This window comes from Rhagoletis zephyria, unplaced genomic scaffold (assembly GCF_001687245.7).
Source record: "Rhagoletis zephyria isolate East Lansing unplaced genomic scaffold, Rhagoletis_zephyria_1.1 Rzeph_scaffold_00053, whole genome shotgun sequence".
NCBI classification, from domain to species: Eukaryota; Metazoa; Arthropoda; class Insecta; order Diptera; family Tephritidae; genus Rhagoletis; species Rhagoletis zephyria.
In genome coordinates this window covers 377,756-397,256 of record NW_016157137.1, presented here as the reverse complement: position 1 = coordinate 397,256, position 19,501 = coordinate 377,756, and the positions used below count along the sequence as shown (strand labels likewise).

The following is a 19,501-nucleotide window of genomic DNA, read 5'->3' as shown; positions in this document are numbered from 1 at the left end:
GAGCGCGCGCTGACATAACCGGTACATGCGCGCTAGTGGACCACCCGCACAAGCTGCTTTGGCAACAATTCCTAGCTGCAGCGCTGCCAGCGACCGCAGCCACCACGTAGCTATAGTCGTCCTAACAAATTGAGTATGCCATTCAGCTAGCGCTATGCCATTAAAGCTCTGCACAAAAAGTGACGCTTGCTGGCATGCAATGCAAATTAGCTGCAAAAATTTCGCCAAAAAACGGCGAGAGTACGCGCATACGCACTGCCGCTGCAGCACGCACGAAAAGTATTCGTTTTACTGATTTGGAAACAAATGAGCGCGAATTGGCTGTCTCGTCATCGCCCTGGGGCCAAAAAATATAATAGCGCGGCTGCTGCGTTTAAGGCACTGGAGCTTTGCGCTGTGTAAGTGCTGAGTGCGCTTACTTGAGCGCTAGATGGTTGTTTTGTAATTCTGCAAGCGCTGCGCTATGCTGTTTTTGGCGAAGCACCACAGACCAGTTGTGGGTAAGCGCTGCTAATACCGTGCTTGATTGAAGGGAGGCGCGTTTGTAAGCGCTCACTGTATGCGTTTAATTAAGCAGTTATCTAGGAAATATTTACCCTGTATACACGCGCTCTGTGTAATAAAGTTGGCTAAATACTCACTATCAACGTGCTGATACTCACGCTCTGCAAAGTATTGATGCTAATGCTTGCGCTCTAAGCCATAGTATGGCGGCGTGCTCCCGCAAGCTCTCTCGTTCGCGAGCGCGCACTTACTTCCTAGGGGGGCTTTTTACCCACACCTACACATGTGAACAACCGCTAGCCTAGACGCTTTAGCTGCCGTTAACTGACTTCCACTTCCGCTTGCCTTTACTGTCGACCTTTCGTTAAGTACACACACATAAGCGCGCATGGCATTCGATTTGATATTCCTGGAGCGCACTCTTGCGCGCATACATATACACATATTCCTCACACACACAGGGAGTTGTGCCAAGAGAGAATGAGCGCGCGCACCACCTCATTGCGTTCATATCAGCGCGCTCTGCTCCGATTGCTGGCGCTGCTTACCGCCTGCCTGCTTGCCTGCTGGCTGTTTTGTTGCCAGCAATATACACAAAATTTCAGTCTCAAAACGTCGCTCGCTCTAACGAAATCGTTGGGAAATTACGTGCGGATACCGGACGGAATTATCGCTTGTATATATCCGTCGCCGTGCAATATACACAAACGCGTATCGGCAAATTGTGCGTGTGTACTACACGCTGCACACGACGAAGCAAAAAATATTTTCAAGCTTGCAACAGCAAACTCGCGCGCGTGCTGAATGGAAAAATAAGCAAATCCAGCATGAAAATATCTAAACCAAGCAACGAAAATTTCGGCAGGAAATCGTCTATAGAGTTGAAAAATTTTTGGGTGTAAAATTAGTGTGCGTGTGAAAATTTATATATATAAAAGCAAAATTCATTGAAAAATATTCGAGCCAACAAAACGCAGAATTTCAGAAAATCAATGTGCAGCCCAAGTGGAAGAAAATGTGCAAACACTTAGAAAAAACATAGAGTGAGTGCTGTGCAAAGGAAGAGAATTGGAAATTGGAAAATTTTGCTTAGGCAGTAGTGCGAAAAGTGGGTGTACATACATACATATGTGCATGTAGTAATTTCTGCCCCAAAGCACCAGTACGAGGAGCATAAAAATCGAAGCAGTGGAAGCTGAAGCTGTAACTGAGCCTGAGTAAGCGGCAAGGCAGGCGGTACGCAGGCGGGCGGCTAGTCAGCAGCGTTTACTGCCGGCAGCAGCACTCGTCAACTGAATAGCAAAAACGCACACGGCTGCAATCACTAATTCGTGCGAGTGTATGCAAACTTTGTGATTTATCCCACCTACGCGTTGGATTTGCAGTTTGTTTATCAAAACGTTTAAGGGGAGTGCGTAAGGGCCGATGAAACCAATCGCCTGAGGAATCACAAATGGTTAGTTTTTTTTTTTTTTTTAAAGAAGCAATTAAAATTAATTTTGGTAAAAAATTCACTAAGCTTAGTGAGCAAAAGTATGCTAGAAGATGCTGGGCAAACTTTGTGATACGCCCAATCTCCAATACACTAAAGCGTAAAGCAAATTTGCAGGAGAATTCGAGCGAACCGCTTGAATTGGATTTTGATTTTCCACTGTAGCCTTTTCAACTGTAGCAAATTGTGTTGAAGCGTATTGACTTTAAGGCTGCAGGCATTCCGAGAAATTTAAGCTTAAGCTCCAAAGCCGACATCATAAAAGCAATGCTGTTGGGAGAGTGTGTTGCGAAAAAGTAGCCTTAAGACAAGTAATAAAATTTTTAGCAGGAAAAAATTTTCAGCAAAAGCCCGAAAAATCACGGCTGAACGAAATCAATAACCGAAAAAGCAATAAAAAGTGAAAAGGCAAGCGGTTCAACGTCCAGCTAGCGGGAGGAAACTAAGCAAAAAGCTGAGCCAAAAAAAAGGCATTTAACTTCCCACAGTAACACCGGACAGTTGACGAATAAAAAAGGCTTTAAAAGCCAAAGCGTCCTTCTCCTCCGCGGCAGTTATTTTGGTATGGTCGAGGCGGTCAATGGGAAAACCCGTTTCAATGCGTAAAGTTGAAACAAAAAAGTTCGCCAAAAGTCTGTAACTGACGCAAAGCGGATATAAAAATGTTGCAAAAAATAGCCAGAGAAAAAGGAAAAACAACAATCGTTGAAGCCAATACACCCGCTTATCCTTACTCGATGTCTGCTAGCATTTTAAGTAAATTTTATTACCATCACCCAAAGAGCAATCGCCCGAGGGACGTCCGGAAGGAAGCAGTGGTGGAGAATAAATGGATGGCAGAAATGAAAAATGCAAATTTGGAAAAATAAGTGATTTTAAAGTTATTGGAGCCGAAACGAAATTCTGGCAGAGCATATTTTATTTTATGGCAAAATATTTTAAATATTTCGAAGAAACTTAATTCACAAAAAAAAACATCATTGAAAAATTAAAAATTAAAATATTTTGGAAACAATAAGAGAATGCAATAAACAAACAACTTTATAAAAAGCACTTTATGAAAACTTTTGAAATTTAAGAATATGGAAAAATGCTGATACCAAAGTTTTTTGAAATTGCAAAAAAATGCATTTGTTTAATAAACAAGTATTAAATAGTATGCAAATTCGATACTGAAAATTCAAAAAATTAATGAAAAGTAAATCTGTTTTTTAATTTTTTTAATTTAAACCCTAAAAGGCAACCTAATTTCGCAAAAATATCATTCTTCAAACCATTAAATTAAAATTTAAAAACATGTATTTGTAATATGGAATCTATTGTTCTTCAAATTAAATTTAATAATTAATTATAACACGTATTTCAAGAATTTCAAAATTAATAATTATAGTTTGAAGAGAGTTAGGGAAATTTCGTAAAACTTTGCAAATCTCAACTAGTTTGAAATCCATAAAAACTTTCGATAAAAATATATTTAAATTTCTGCAAAAGCTAAACAAGTCAAAATTTGAAGTCCGAACAAAAATTCTAAAAAAATATTAAAACTCCAGTGAAAAATATTAAATATTCCAGACTTTTTAAAATTTCAAACATTTTCAAGCCTCAAAAAATAGACAAAAGATAGTTAGCAGAAGACAATTTAGAGCCAATACTAAATAAATCAATCATTTTTAAATATTTCAAGGACTTAAATTTTTCTATAAGCTAAAAAATTAACTTAAATTTTCGAAAATATTAAAATAAGTTAACACTGAAATTAAAAATAATGGTTTTTGAAGATTCAGAAAGTTTTCAGTAAAAATTATATAAATTATTGGAAACTTCAAGGTCAGTTAAAATTGTGTAGCATTCGATAATAAGCTGAAAAAATTTGATTTTGAGACCGAACAGATGTCATGTTACTTCATCAGTTATTCAAAACCAAAAAAAAATAATATAAGTATGAAAAATAAATAACAATAAATTCTTAAGCAAAAAAAAAACAAAACCGACTTCAGATCTCATATAAAAATTTAAGATTACCGTTAATTTTTTTATGATACAATGAATAAACCAAATTAGTATGGGACCTCCTCTGAGGTACCAGCTTTCCTCTATAAATTTTTCAATATAGAAATCGGTTAACGTGGTCCAAAGTTATGCTGTAACATACATTAAAAAAATATTTCAAAGAATTGATAACCTCCTTTTTCTAAGTCGGTTAAAAAAAAAATAAAAAATGGAAGAAAAAATTTCAAGTAACCACAATTTTTTTTTATCCTGAAGCATTCAAAAATTTTGAGAAGGATGAAGCATTTTATAAAAATTTGACTTTTCCCAGTTCGTTTTACAACTGAAAAATTTTCAAAGCTTTTTATAAAGCTATTTATAGCTTTTTTTTTACTATTTATAAAAGTATTGTAAAATAATAAATTTATACACGCTACATAATATGTAACAATGTGCAGAATAATATTTTCAGAAAAACAATTAATTGGGTTCGAAACTGATTTAATGCAATAATCCGCGAAATAAGAATGAAAATAAATAATTTCCGACACTCAGAAACGCGAACACCGGCATATTTTCAAACTTCTGTGATGTTTCACGGCACAAATTCAACGAATGAGAGCAATTCTATAAAGTAAAATAAAATTATCTACAGTTGTGCTAAAATTGTAAAATAAAGTATCACAAAATTTGCACAAATCAAACAAAAGTGAAAGATATTAAAATTTCAAAAGTAAAACCAACATAGTGAACCAACGAAACTGAAAATATTATTACAACAGAACCTCGAAATGTTAAAGCTCATCGTTAAGAGAATATAAACGCATAACCTAGCAAAAACATACGTATGTGTATTGAAAAAATATAAATTTTCAACAATACTGCAATCAGAAACCTTCAAAAGCTCATATCATCACACAGCAAACACCAATCACGCCCACCACCCTCAACTTCACTCCACACCATAACTCATTGTCCAACTAGCATCTCTTCAAACTTTTCTCCTACAACTGCCACCACTTCTTCTTCTTCTTCTTCTTCGTCCCGCTGTTTACATAAAAAGCCATCAAAATTAAGTTCTCAAAGCAGAATCATCACGCATACCGTCACACCGAGAACATCTACGACGGTGGCACCGATACTGACGACGACGAATGCCCGTTGGAGTCCACCACGATGAATCCGTATGAGTACGAAACGACACTGGACTGTCGGGATGTGGATGCACGCGGCAACGGCGGCGGCGGCGGCGGCGGTGGTGGTGGTGGTGGCGGGACTGGTGCTGGTGCTGGTGGTGGCGGTATGATGAGCTTGCGTCACAATCCATCCTCGACACATTCACATCAAAATACGCTGCAACATCAGAATCAACAAAATTTACAATTGCAACAACAACATCTACAGCAATCACCATACGATTATGAATACCAACACTTGCCACATCGCGCTGGTGAATTGGCCGCAGCGGCAGCGGCTGCAGCAGCAGCAGCAGCAGCAGCTAACAACAGCAGCAGTAATGCAATGTCAACGGCACAGCGTAATACACACGGCAGACCAGGCAAGTAGCTTAACAAAAATAAAGAATGACTACTATTAAAACATATATATGTACATACAGTGGCTCACACAAGTTTTCAAGTGTTGATTTTTTTTTTATTCACAACGTATTTCAAGTTAAATTTTTTTTGTTATTTTTTTATAGAAAAAAAGGTTGTCCAAGTTTTATCCAAAATCATATAAATCAGAATTTCAAACTTTTTACAAAATTTAGCAAAAGTCGTCAAATGAAAAAAAAACCAACTGAATTTTTACAACAATTTTTTATATGCAGTTTTATAGCCCAAAGAATTTTAGTTCCAAGAAGTGCAAGTTTCAACCGGTTAAAAAATCGTGTTGATTTCTAATATATATATATATATATATTTTTGGTGACTACAATGTCGGTTTTTCGTTTTATAAAACAAATGCAATTTACAAAGACTGGATTTAATTTTTTGATGATATGGAAAAAAAGTGCTTACTTATATGGAAAAGGAGTGCAAAAATTAGACAGCCAAAAAAAAATATTTAAAATTAAAGGGATTTTTTAGAATGCTTAGCACTTGAATTTCAGGACACTAAAATTGTACGTGCTATAAAACTGCATACACAATTTTTTTTTAAGATTCTGATTAAAAAACTCAAAATTTTTAAGAAAATTTGACGTATTTTCCGAAATTTTGTATAAACTTGAAACTCTGATTTATAGAGTTTTGGCTAAAGCTTGGAAAATATTTTTTTAGAAAAATAACAAAAAAATTTTACTTGGAAAACGTTTGAATATTTAATTATTTTACTAAAAAATTATACATATATTAAAAAGAAGATACAGCTGTATATGTATACACTTTTACTAGTGAAATAATTTTTGATAGATCGGAATAGTCTATTAAAATTTAATTAAAAAAAAAAATATAATAAAAGTGATTTTGTGTCAAGTTGGAAACTTTGCCACTTTTTTGATTTTTGTGGCATGTGCAGCTAAACTGTATGGCATTTCACTTTTTTTATTGCAACACCATTTTTTATACCCGAGCGCACTTGTGCACAAGGGTATTTTAACTTTGTTCACATAACGGTTGTTTGTAACAGGCAAAACGAATCGAGATAGATATAGACAAATGTATACATAAATGATCAGACTGAAAAGAGAAATCGATTAAGCGGTGACTGTCTGTCCGTCCGTCCGTCCGTCTGTCCGTCCGTCTGTGCACACGATAACTCGAGCAAAACTTAAGATATCTTAACGAAACTTGGTACGTGTACTTCTTTCGGGCGTAGGACGGATGGTATTGAAAATGGGCAAAATCGGACAATAACCACGCCTACCTCCCATATAACGGTAATTTTCAGAAATACGAAAACTGCGATATTTTAGTAACTACTGAAGATTATTAACTCAAAATTGATATTTATAATAAATTTTAGACGAAAAATGAAAATATTAACATTTTTTTGAAAATGGGCGTAGCCACGCCCACTTATGGTTACATGTGTATATCTTGGTAACCGCTGCACCAATTTCTTCCAAACTTGGCACAGTTGTTGGCCTTGGTACAGCATACCAACTGGCCGAAAATTTCTAAAATCGGACAATAACCACGCCCACATCCCATATAACGGTAATTTCGAGAAATACAAAATCTTCGATAAATCAGTAAATATTGAAGCTAATTTATTCAAAATTGATGATTGCAACAATTCTTTACCAAGAAATACGTTTATGATAAAATTTTGGAAAATGGGCGTGGCACCGCCCACTTATGATCACATATATGTATATCGGTAACCGTTCTACCAATTTGTACCAAACTCGGTGTGGTTATTGTGCTTGCCACATGAAAGCAAAGCATTGAAAATTATTGAAATCGGACTAAAATTAAGGCCGCTTTTCATATAACGGTAAATTTCAGAAATGCTTGAAACTTCAATATTTCGAAATTTAAGGACGCTAATTTACTTAAAATGTATACACCCCGGCTTATCATGTAGCGGTAGCTTTCGGAAAGGTGGAAAACATATATTTAATACTTGCGCCGGGTATTTAATGTTCGGCTCCGGCCGAACTTAAACTTCCTTACTTGTTTTGTAATACATTTTGCGGCTGTGGCATTTCTGTCATTGATTTCCTGTCTTACTTGGCATTTGTTTTTTGCCTTCAATGTTCATAGTCGTCTCTTTTATTGGTCAGCAAAAATTTAATTAAAATATTGTAACACGTACGCGCGCTCGTTGCACATTCATACGGTACGACATTCACTTATGCAGTTTTTGGTATTTGTGTTCAGTGAAAGCGTTGGATAATTGTCGGGAGGTGATATTCCGTAGTATAAGTAGCGTAAAGTACATACCCCGCAAACATATTCTGAGCGCTCAGAATATATGAGTCGGAAAGGAGTCCTAGGTAGGTAAGAAATATGAGTTTCAAAAACAAAAATTTTTTACTCTTATATGAATCTTTTAGGAGTCATATATGATCCAAGTTATGAACCAGCACTTTGTGCCAGTATAAAAACAATAACGACTAGAAATTTATATCTAAACTTGTTTATACAGATATGAAAAATAATTAGGAAGGAAAAATAAACAAAATTTAGCTGCAGCAACTGCTATTACATGAATGCTGCAATATATGTACATATATATGTATGCGCAGAGGTTTGTATATAAATATGCAACAGTATTTGAAATGAATTCCTTGCTAACATGGCTCTAAAGTAAGTTCATTAAGAGAGTTGAAGAATAAAGCCAATAAGAGTCACAGAACAGCATACAATGAGACTCCGAAAGTAGGCATTTATGAGGCCAATAAGTCATTTAAGAGCTACAAAAAGAGTCCAAAATGAGCCGTATATGAGGCCAATATGAGTCCAATATGACTCATATTGAGGCTCATTTGATGTATGAATTTTTGCTCATATAGGTCGACCTTCGCAGGAAGGGAAACACCCTCATTTTGGACTCTTAAATGAGCTCATTTTGAGCACAAAGGCTCCGAAATGGGACTCCTTAAAGACTCATTTATGACTCCAAATGTTTGCTGGGATAGTATGTATGAGTTCTAGAGCTTTAATAAACTTTATGGGATTATTATTTTTGAACAAATTTTAATGCCTTGAATTAAGCTTAGAATCCGTGTGACTTTAGACCTGGAAAGTCCACCATGGACCAGGTATACACCATACGCCAAATATCGAGAAAAAAACTCTCTAGAATAGCGCCGACACCCACCACCTATTTTTCGATTTCAAAGCCGCTTTCAACAGCACGAAAAGTATGCCGAGATGTCTGGAAATGACGTCGAATAATACCACCACCTCCGTCAGAATTGGGAAGGACTCCTGCAGCAAGAAGACGGCTAATTTTCCGAAAAGCACCCGTACGTCACCTGAAGTCGCGTCTTTAATTGGACCAAGCCAGAATAGCTTATTTAGGCGGTTACAGCGCCAATCAAGTAGAAGAAGAAATTAAGTCTTTACCCAGCACAGTGAAAAATGTGCGGCTTCAGGACCAATTTTTTCTTACAGCTGATTTGCAGGCGTATACGTCAGATATAGCTGTCCAAGTACGCTCCCCAGCATTAACGACAAGATTTCCGCTCTGTTATTATAGTGCCAGTACCCAAGATGCGACGAACGCATTCTATTAGTTAGAGAGAATAGAAAGTACAGCTGCATTTGAGAATTGAATTTCTTGGCATACCTGTGGCAAATAAAAATGTGCGATTCTTTTTCTTTAAAAAAAAAGAACTGAAAAAAACTTTTTTATACATACATTTTGTAAGATGTGCGTTCGCTAAGAGCATGCTATATACTTAATTTGTTTCTTACTCGAATTATTTATAAGTTTGCTAATAAATAGCTTTCATATTCGTCTACTTCTTTAACGAAAAATCTATTTTTAAAATTCCTTATATTATCGATTAAAACGAAAAAAAGACTATTCAACATAAATTTGCGTTTGGTATTTAATATGCTTCACTGCTTCAATTGTATTCGATACCATCTTTCGCCAGTGGTATTTCTGCTCTTGCTTCTAACTACATACGTCGTTTACCTTACTTTTCATTCTCTCTTGGCTGCAAATTTTATAACTCACATTTATTTATTTCTTTACTTTTATTCCTCTAATATCCATTTTTCATTTTTTTGCTTTGTTTCCTATTTCTGTACCTATATACTATTCATTTTTGGGCCCTTTTTCCATTGTCTCGCACTAACAGGCACACGTAGTATTGCGTCTAATCAAAACACGTCCCGACACAAAAAAACAGGTAGACGACAGACGATGCCTGATTTCAAACAGAATCCCGCTCAGTTACTTTATTCACAGCCAGACTATAGTAACACGAACACAAGCACAGCACACTTAAACATGTATGTACGTTGGTATGCCTGGGTATATTTGGGTGCTACAGTCTTCCAGAGTATGACTTTAATCAACAGAGAGGTGCTGTTGATACCAGCAACAATAACATAAACATTGGCTTTAAACAGCGCTGCTGCTGGTGTTGACCTCTTCACTTATAATTGGCCTGTTGTGCCGGACACATGCAGGCAGCCAGACACAAATAAAAGCAACAGCATGCAACATAGTGTTGCAACATACATATATGTAGGTACTGTGGGTTGAGTATCCCCAATCATAGTAGTGTCTCGAAGTACTTAAACTACAAGTATGTATGTATGTGTGTATGGCCAGTTTGTTAATTGTGTCCTCTTGTCAACCTGTCGCTCTCTGTTTCCACTGCTTGTGCTTGTCGGACCTTTGCCGCATTGTTGTCCATTTTTGCGCAGTCTTCAAAATCTTGGAGTGGCCGTTTTGTTCACGCTTTTGTTTTCCTTCTTTTTGGGTTTTGGTTTTTGCTCAGGTGGCCTTTTTGTGTTCGTCAGTATTCTTTTGTTCATTGCCTATGTGTGTAGGGACCAGCGTAGCACCCACAAATCAAAATTAATAATAATAACATGTAATTATGTGGTGCATTATGCTCGGAAAGGACCGTAGGATGTTGGTACATATATGAGGTACCCAGAATGATCTGTGAGGAGGCGTAAATGAATGGGAAATTATGAAAAATGTGAAAAATACATACATACTTGAAATCAGAGACATTACTATTATAAGAGAAAAGAATAAAAGTCGATCAATGATCATTATATTAAGATAAATATTTTTCGAATCATCTATAATTATTATTCAAGGACTTATTTTATAAAAGTCCTTTCATAATAATTATCAGAGAGAGAGAAATATTTTTAAGTCTTCAAAGACTTTTATTTTAAAAATTATATTATAAACTTTTTTCGTATTAATTATCATTGAGATAAATATGTTTAAGTCTTCAAAGTCCTTTACTATAAATATGTATATATTATAAAAGTCTTTTCATAATAATTATGAGCCCGAAAAAAATTTTTAAGTCTTAAAAGACGGGACTAGATGAGGCCTAGTTGGGGACTAGTTGGGGAGAAGTTTAAGACCAGTAGGGGCTTGGTTTGGGATCCATTCGGGACTATATACAAAATTTTGTCGCACTCATAATTATTTATCTCAATGATAATTGTTATGACAAGACTTTTATTAATATAAGTCTCAAAATAAAAATCTTTCAAGACTTTAAAATATTTATCTCGCTGATAATTATTATGAAAACACTTCTTTTATATAAGTCTTAAATAATAGTTATCGATGACTTAAAAAAATTTTCTCACACATAATTATTATCGAAAGACTTTTATAATTCCTACCGAAAACGTGATGCCTATTTCTTTTTTCTTAAACTCCACCATAAAATAATTATTATTCTGGGTCTCTGCTTGAAATAAGTGATTTTTATAGGAAAATCAAGTTGAAAAATTTTAATTTTTTCTTCCAAATAACTTTCATATGAAATATTTTTGTTAAAAAACACTTAATTTCTCAAACAAAAAATTAAAAAAATACTCTAAAAAAAAATATATATGTTTGTTTTAAGTTTTCAAAACTCTAGTTTTTATTTTTACATGTTTAAAGAAATTGGCTTCGGAAAATTTGTTTTAATAGCAATTGTTTTGGAGTACCACAAATATAATAAATTATTATGTAGTCAGTATTTTATTATCTATTGAATATTATTTTTTACCTTTTAAAGAGCAGAAAATATTTTTCCAATTTTTTTATGGCATTTTTAAATACATATTTATTTATGTCCTAATATGCTTACTTATTAACATTTAATTGGTAGTGCTCAAAAAAATAAAGTTGTTATTTTCCATAACTGCTCTCTCTATTATTGCATTCGCTAGTCGCGTTAATTTTTAACTAAAACACAGTAAAAGTATTAAAATGGCAAATGTTTTATCAACAACCAAAAGTTTTCGCAAATTTATTCTATTTACACAGCTCTACATACTGTCATTGCAACATTTGGGTAAATATTTATGCGACGACTAATGAATAAAATATTTTTACTCTACTCGTAATTGAACTGAAAATGTTTTGGCATTGATTTGTTGAAGACACTTTGGAAATTTTACCCTGCAAATAAGCAGAAATATCGCTTCATACACATTGTATATTTGCATATTTATATACGTACATATATATATATATATATATATATAAATAGCACATATTTGCATACAAATATATATATATATTTGTATGCAAATATGTGCTAGCGAAGGTAATACAAAAAAAAATAAAATAGGAAAAAACTCATAAATCACGATCGAGTCGAATTTTTTACTGCAATTAAAGGGTCTTCAGTTGAGTGGCTACGAATTTAATACCAATCTTAAATGTAAACGTATTTTCCGATAGAGAGTACTTAGACAATGGAGGATTTGGGTCTTATATGAAATGATCAAAAATTTACGCGAAGTGCCTGACATGCCTTCCAACCGGGCAGAAACCTCCATCGGTTTAAGAGAGTGTGGTTACTAAACACATGGTCGTCTATTCTGACCTAAGTCTTGCTGCCGCGAATATATCATGGACGGGTCAAATGAGATCTTACTGCTAAAAAGGCACATATCTCGATACTAGTGGCGGTCTCTTCAGGCCATTTCCCGTCCGGAATAGATAAATAGGGCACATCACTTTGAGCCCCTACCGTAAAATCTGCATCAGGCATGCCCAGCGCAGGGCATTTGCCTATGGAATTCTGCCAGCGCAGGGCACTTGCTTATAGAGTTCGGCCGGCGTTGGGAATGCCTGATCTGCATGGAAGACGATGAGGTAGAATATTCTCAGCATCAGCCTCCTTTTTCGCATTTATGATGAGAAATATATTTTTGGCACGAAGTGTTTTTTTATGTGTGGGTACATAAACATCACAGTGGGATCCTCCTCACTTCCTTCCCATTGCAGTTTGATTCTTCACAAAGGACAATTGCAATTTATTAGTTTAAGGGTGCGTCTATTACTAACAACCTAACCAGCTGGTAGTTTATAATTAAAATTTTTTTCCGAAAAATTGTGAATTCGAATGATTTTTTTTCGGTAAAATTTTTTCAACCATAAGAAAGACAATTGACATACTTTTTAATGATTTTTTTTTTTAACAGTGGATTTTCAATTTAAAAGAGGTCATTAGAAACGTCAACACAGATTAGAAACACCAACATACCAACAGCTTTCCTTTGCTATTTGATTCTTCACAAAGGACAGTTGCAATTTATTAATTTATGAAATTTTTCTTAACGTAATGATACAGGTATATTTTAAAGACCACTTTTGTCATAAAAAATTGTGTCATTTAATGCTTAGTAGGAATCCGGCATTAGTTTCATTCCCAAAAACATTATTTTTTTTTTAATAATTTTCTTTTTGTTTTTCAAAATTGAAGAATCTCACATTTTCCTTCGAGTGCACATGCTTCAAATATCATTCAAATAAGTATTGCTTGCCGCAACTTCTCACCCTCAATCATCCACAGTCAATTAATATTAAATTTCATTTTTTTCCACCCATTCACTAAATAAAAAGGTGCATTTCGAGCCTTGCCACAAACAGCTGTGCAGTGTATGTTGCATGTTGCTGTCATTCGATATGCGTAACGAAACTGTATGTAATGTTGCATTATAAGAGGCAGCTGAGACAATATTTGCCGACTACGTTGGCAGCCACTTTGGCTGGCTTTTAAAAGCAATTAAAAGGCATAAATGAATGAATGAAATTTGAGGAAAATAATTAAGATGTAAAGAGCGAGAAATGTAAAATCGTTCGAATTGAAAGGACGAAGAAATTTTCATTAAAATATTTAATAATTTCATGTCATGAAAATTAATAAATTTTTTAAGCAATACAAAATCTTTGAAACTTTTGTAATTATAAATTTTCTTTCTTTTATTAGTTTGCTAGAGGACAAATCAATAAGTAACATAAAATATCCAGGTTTATTTCTTTTCAAATATTTAAATTAGGGGTGATAAATGAAAATTTTGCCAAAAATCAACGCGATTCTCTAGTTGCTAACAACTTACACTGCTATACTAAAATTTATTGGTCTATAAAACCACATCCTCGAAAGTTGAAAATTTAGCTGCTAATTTTTTTTTATAATTTATGCACAATTTTGAAATATGAATTTTTATGGCTTTTGTTAGATAATTTATAAAAAATATAATAAACAATAAATACACAAAGGAAAAATATTCAATTAATTTTATTAATTTTTTTGTAGAAAGATTTACCGAAAAGTTGTGAATATATCCAAAGAAAGCTGCCTTTTTTTGCGACACATATTTTCTCCTCTTGATTTTTAACCTATTTCGCCGTTCCTAATTCTAAATTCCCCCACAGCTACTTTGATTTCAATTTTATAGCGCAAATAATTTATTCATCAATAATTCATAGTACCAAATTTTCAATTTATCCAACCCAAAAACCAGTTCTACCTTCAATCATTACCAACAACAACCCTAAATCCTCAAGCTTCACACCACTACTACTGCGATCAAGGCCTAATTCCACCACTACCAGCTTTGCGCTTAATTAAAAAGTCATCAGACAACTGACCCCTTTCTCAAAGAACAAACAAAAACAAAAGCAAAAACAATAAATGCATTGAAAAGTCGAAAAAAGAGCGACTCAACTGAAAATTAACCGAAAATCAGAAAATGTATGCTTATCTCAGTTTTGTACCAAATTTTGCGTTTTGCATAAATTAAAATACTCAAAACTCAATACAAATGTATAAGTATAAAAACTTCAGCCACCCTATGCGTCAAAAGGCAAGCTTAAATCGCGTGCCACAACGCACCCTTAGGGGAGGCATAAAATAAAAGCAAAAGCGTTGATGAGACAGACAGTGTGCTGTTATGATGGCTACTGACGACGACGATGGTGATGATGACGATGAGCAGTAATTCCCAAAATGCACAAAAATATTGCCCTTACGCAGCAATGCAAGCGAAAAAACAATTTTTTTTTTGGGGTAAAAATAGCAGCAACGTCAAAAAATAAATCTCTGAAAATTTTCAACAATTAAGCGGCTCAAACGTCCACTCACACTCTGCGCTGCTAAAGCTCCACATTGCTGCTGTCAACTTTCGGAGAATTCGAATTTTCGCTCGATTGAAAAAATTAGCCAGCTGAGCAGCTGACATTCTCATATCTACCATTACTCTAAAATTTGAGTCTTTGCTGAGTGCCGAATTTTCAGTTACAGCCGGTTTTGGTGCCTGCTATTTTTGTCGCTTTTGTTGTTGTTAGCATTGTTTTCGCTTTTTAAATTGTGATTTTTCCACTTGGCTGCGCCTTTTACGGAAAGCGCAATAGTCCAAAAAGTCGCAGGGCGAAAAATACCAGACAAAAAAGTTATAAAAAGTAACAAACAAAAGCAACGTTAGACATACATACAGCACAACATATCGCAGGCTCATTATGTGGCAACAATGCAGAGTTGGCATACAACGACGCAGAAAGAGGGACGACAACGATGTCGAGGAGAGCGCGACAAGGGCGGCGATGTGCAAAGGACAATGTGTCTATCACGAAAAGGGAGCGAGCGTGAGAGAGCGAACGAGAGGGTGCCAATTTAAGTCAAACATTTCATTATTTGCTTTATTAATAACACGGCATAATAGCTTGGCAGCTGTGGCGGTTAGAGGCGCGCAGTGTGTACCCGATGGGGTGTTGTCTGCTGCTGCAGCAGACTGCAAAGGGCGCTGGTAAGTATTGGTGCACATCCGTTTTTTTGTTTTTGTTTTTTGTTTTTGGTAGGGTATGGCATGTAGCTTGCAACATCAGTGCTTCGCGCTAAGAAGTCTGTTAAAAAGGATAGACACGGCAATCAACACTCGCCATAGCTGCTAGTGAGCGCGGAAAGAGGCGGCAGTTCTTTTACATTTACTTTCTTTTTCAGCCTTCACTGCCAGGGCAATTTTAGCTTTACTCCTTTTTAACCCTTCTCCTACCGCCTAACTGCCGCTACTTGCCTTAAAGTAGTCTCCGTCACCATTGCCGCAAATCCTTAAAGAAAGCGGAAATCGCCAGCGGAACTTTTGGCATTTTTCTTTTGCTTGCCTTCGTTGACAAATTTGCGCCATCTTCGCTTGTGTGTAAAAGGTGTTTCCTGCAACCTATTCTCCCTCTTTATCTGCTCTATCTCTGCACAACGGCTTCTCACGTTGACTGCTTTCATTTCATCTCATTTCGATTTTTCCGCCAAACGAATTTCGTTTTTCATCCAGCCGCATTCAATGGATGCTGTCGCTGATGAAGCTGCTAACTTGATGGGTTTCTCGCTAGAGGAGACTCTACTTTTCGCTTATCGCATCAATGTAGCTATGTATGTATGTGACAATGTCCCTCGAGCACAAATATTTTCCAACTATAGCGCCTTTTCTGCCAAATCCACTGTAACGCAAATGCGCTCACCTTCTTTAGTCCTTTTTAAAAATAAGTAAAATTTCGCGCACAATAAGCGGCGCACTTACAAATTTGCGCAAAAGAGATTGCAATTAAGACACATAAACACACACACACACACTCGCTACCCACATTCGCCTTAGCCTTCACACTGCCATTCTTTTGTAATTTCGTTCAATTGGTGTCTCTTAAAATTCAATTTAACCCGCTGTGCGCCTCGAGCAACAGCAGCGGCACGTCTTCTGCATACTTACTTCGTACATACCTTTGTGTATGCGCAGAAGACGCCCACTTGAATGATAGGATTTTCCTGCGCTTTCAACAACTCATTTCCACTTTCCTTTACGGATTTCTTCTGCGATTCAACATTGGACGTTGGACCTTTTATCATTTTTTTTTTCTGTTTTTATTACAATCACGGAAGAAAAGGCATGCGGTGCAAGTAAAAGCAATCGGCTTTCTTTGACAGCCAAATTTGACAAGTCGGATTTTCGATATATTGCCAACACAAAAGGATTTATGACAAGCCAACAATAAAGCCTTGAGAAGACTCAGCATCAAGCTGACTGAATACAAAAAAAAAAAAACGCTCGTTGGCTGCAGCCAAACCGATTAGTTGGAGCGCATAATTTTTCCTTTTCCTTTACCTTTTCTTGACTCATTTCTTGGAAATGTTTTTTTTTGTCATAGCCTTAAAAAATTAGTTTAGATTACATGAATTGTGCAGTGCACTTTGAAAGTCTTAAACAATTTGCTCAAATGTTTAAAGGTCATAAGCCAGATTAAGATCGGTTGCACAAAAAAGGATTATTGGGATTATCTTTTTGATTTGTCATGAAGTTTGAGGCAAGGAACACACTGCAAATTTCTGACTGTTCAGCTGTCAAAATATGAAAATAATTAAAATGAAGGAAAGATGAGGTCAAAGCCATTTTACATACAATTTGGAAATACCTACACTTGAAGGTATGTTGTAAAATAATAATGTGTGTGGCTTAAATGACATGTTCAATTTTGTAAAAATTTATTTTTTAGCACAGGTGGCCGTTTTTATTCTTGCAAATTCCTTCAAGTAAACCAATTAACCAACTTACACATGGAAACTATTCAAACCGCTGCACCTTCAGTAATCAATAGTTTTTCATTGCGTTCGTCCTAAACAAATGCCTGCAATTCACAACCAGCTTATGCGATTATCAACTGAAGATACAAGCCTATCTTATTAAGTGAAATCTCTGCGACATTTAAAGCTCCCTAATCGCTGACATATACTCCTTTACTTATTGGAGGTAAGTCATTAAATTCCTTATCAACAGCTTAGCCTGAGACCATAGTGACCTATTGTGTTGTCTAGTAGACGGTTTCCCGCGTTCTATCTCTATATGTCCTTAAAAGATCCCAAATTTTTGTCGAATCATGAGTGGTGCTTAGATAAAAAGCAAATAAATACGACAATTTTTTTTTGTATGAAAAAAAGCGTTATGAAGTCAGAAAAATATATTAAAAATCAACGCGATTTTTGAGCAACTTAAGACTTGGACATTATTACCCTAGAATTTAATGGGCTATTAAACTGCATACAAGTCTGAATAAAAAGTTGAAAATCTAGCTGAGGCTTTGCAGATTTTTCATAATTTTTGCACAAAGTTTGAAATCCGGAATTATGTGGTTTTTATTATATAATGAGCTAGACTTGTATGGAAAAATAATAAACATTAAATAAACCAAAGAAAAATAGCCAACATTTATCAAAATGTTGCTGGCTTAATTAGCTGATCACAAGTGTATATACTTAAATTAAAATAAAACTTAAGAATTCAATAGACAGAAACCACTGGAAACACTTGTCTGAAAAATAAGTTTAAAATATATCCAAAAGCGCTACTAAAAGTACTTTATTGCTTGAAGAACTAAAACAGACGTGAACCAATTGAAGTGTTAACTGAAAAAAGCAATAAAAAGTAACAAAAAATACTTTTAAGGAAATACTCCAATCAAACCAAACAAAAAATTTAGCAGCTGAACTTGAAATGTTCGTAACATAAAACACACTAACTAACGCTGGAAAATAGCAATAAATTTACCAACTGAAAGCAATAAATTTGGCAAATTTGCAATAACAAGCCGTAAACAGATAGCAGCACGCCGAAAATAAAATTTTAAAAGCCAACAAAAAACACGAAAACAAAAGCAGGGAATACCAGAAGAACAAGTAACACTTTAGCTATGCAAAGAGCATGAACAAAAGCCGCAGCCAGGGTCGCCATGTGTCAAGCCGAGGAGTGGAACAAAACAAAACCAAATAAGGCGAAAAAATAAAACGAAACTTCCTCAATAATAGCCGCTCAAGCGTACAAATGTCAAAATAAATGTATGTATGTATGTATAACAACAACAACAATCGCACATTGCTACTTACTTTGTAAGGCGCAGCGATGAAAGTGTATTTTTCGCAACAACGAAAAAAAGCAATGCAAAAAAATAAAGTTGCGCTCATAAATTTTGCGCCCAAAAAAGTAATCAAATATGTACTTAAAATATACAAATATACAATACAAAAGCGCTAAAAAGAATTAAGCGCACCAATTTCCCACTACCAAAAAAACATGAAGCGTCTCACTTCTCCCAGCGACTGCTGTTTGCCGCACTGACTCATTCGCACAGCGCGCCACTAAAGCCACAAGCCATCGCATTTGTTTGGCACTTTGGCGGCCAACTAAATTGGTTGGCAGCATGCGATTTTATTGACGCCAAAGTGAGGAAAATCAAAGGAAAAGTAAAAGCAATAAAAAAAATGTATAATAACAAAGTCGGTACTGGCAAACACTTTGCGGCAAGCGAAGAAAAACGCCTAACGACACACGTCTCCGTGCAGCCACCTCCAACAGTCACTAACGTGTTGAAAAATAGTCCATAAAAGTTTTGCGGTAATACACTGCGCAAAATTCAATAAAAGTAGCAAACAGAACAGCAAAAAAAGCCAAGAAAATACAGGAAAATTCATGCAACATAAATAAAAGTGCGCCGAGCGCGTGAGCAGGCGCAAATGGCTGCAAATATCTTGTAAAAATGACAAGGAATACTATTTCGCACCATTCTCTTACGCCAGGAAATATGCGTTCC

General features: G+C 35.4%; 1 protein-coding gene across 1 annotated transcript in view; it reads left to right on the top strand.

The window, feature by feature from the left end:
- Positions 1 to 1,123: 1,123 nt before the first annotated feature.
- Ten-m (teneurin transmembrane protein Ten-m) overlaps positions 1,124 to 19,501 on the top strand; it is a gene marked incomplete at its 3' end in the record, with an annotated part of 321,968 nt that continues 303,590 nt past the window's right edge. The window contains exons 1-2 of the mRNA XM_017623664.1: positions 1,124 to 1,960; positions 4,734 to 5,543. Of these exons, the coding sequence (XP_017479153.1) occupies positions 5,162 to 5,543 (382 nt within the window). The remainder of the gene's footprint in view (positions 1,961 to 4,733; positions 5,544 to 19,501) is intronic.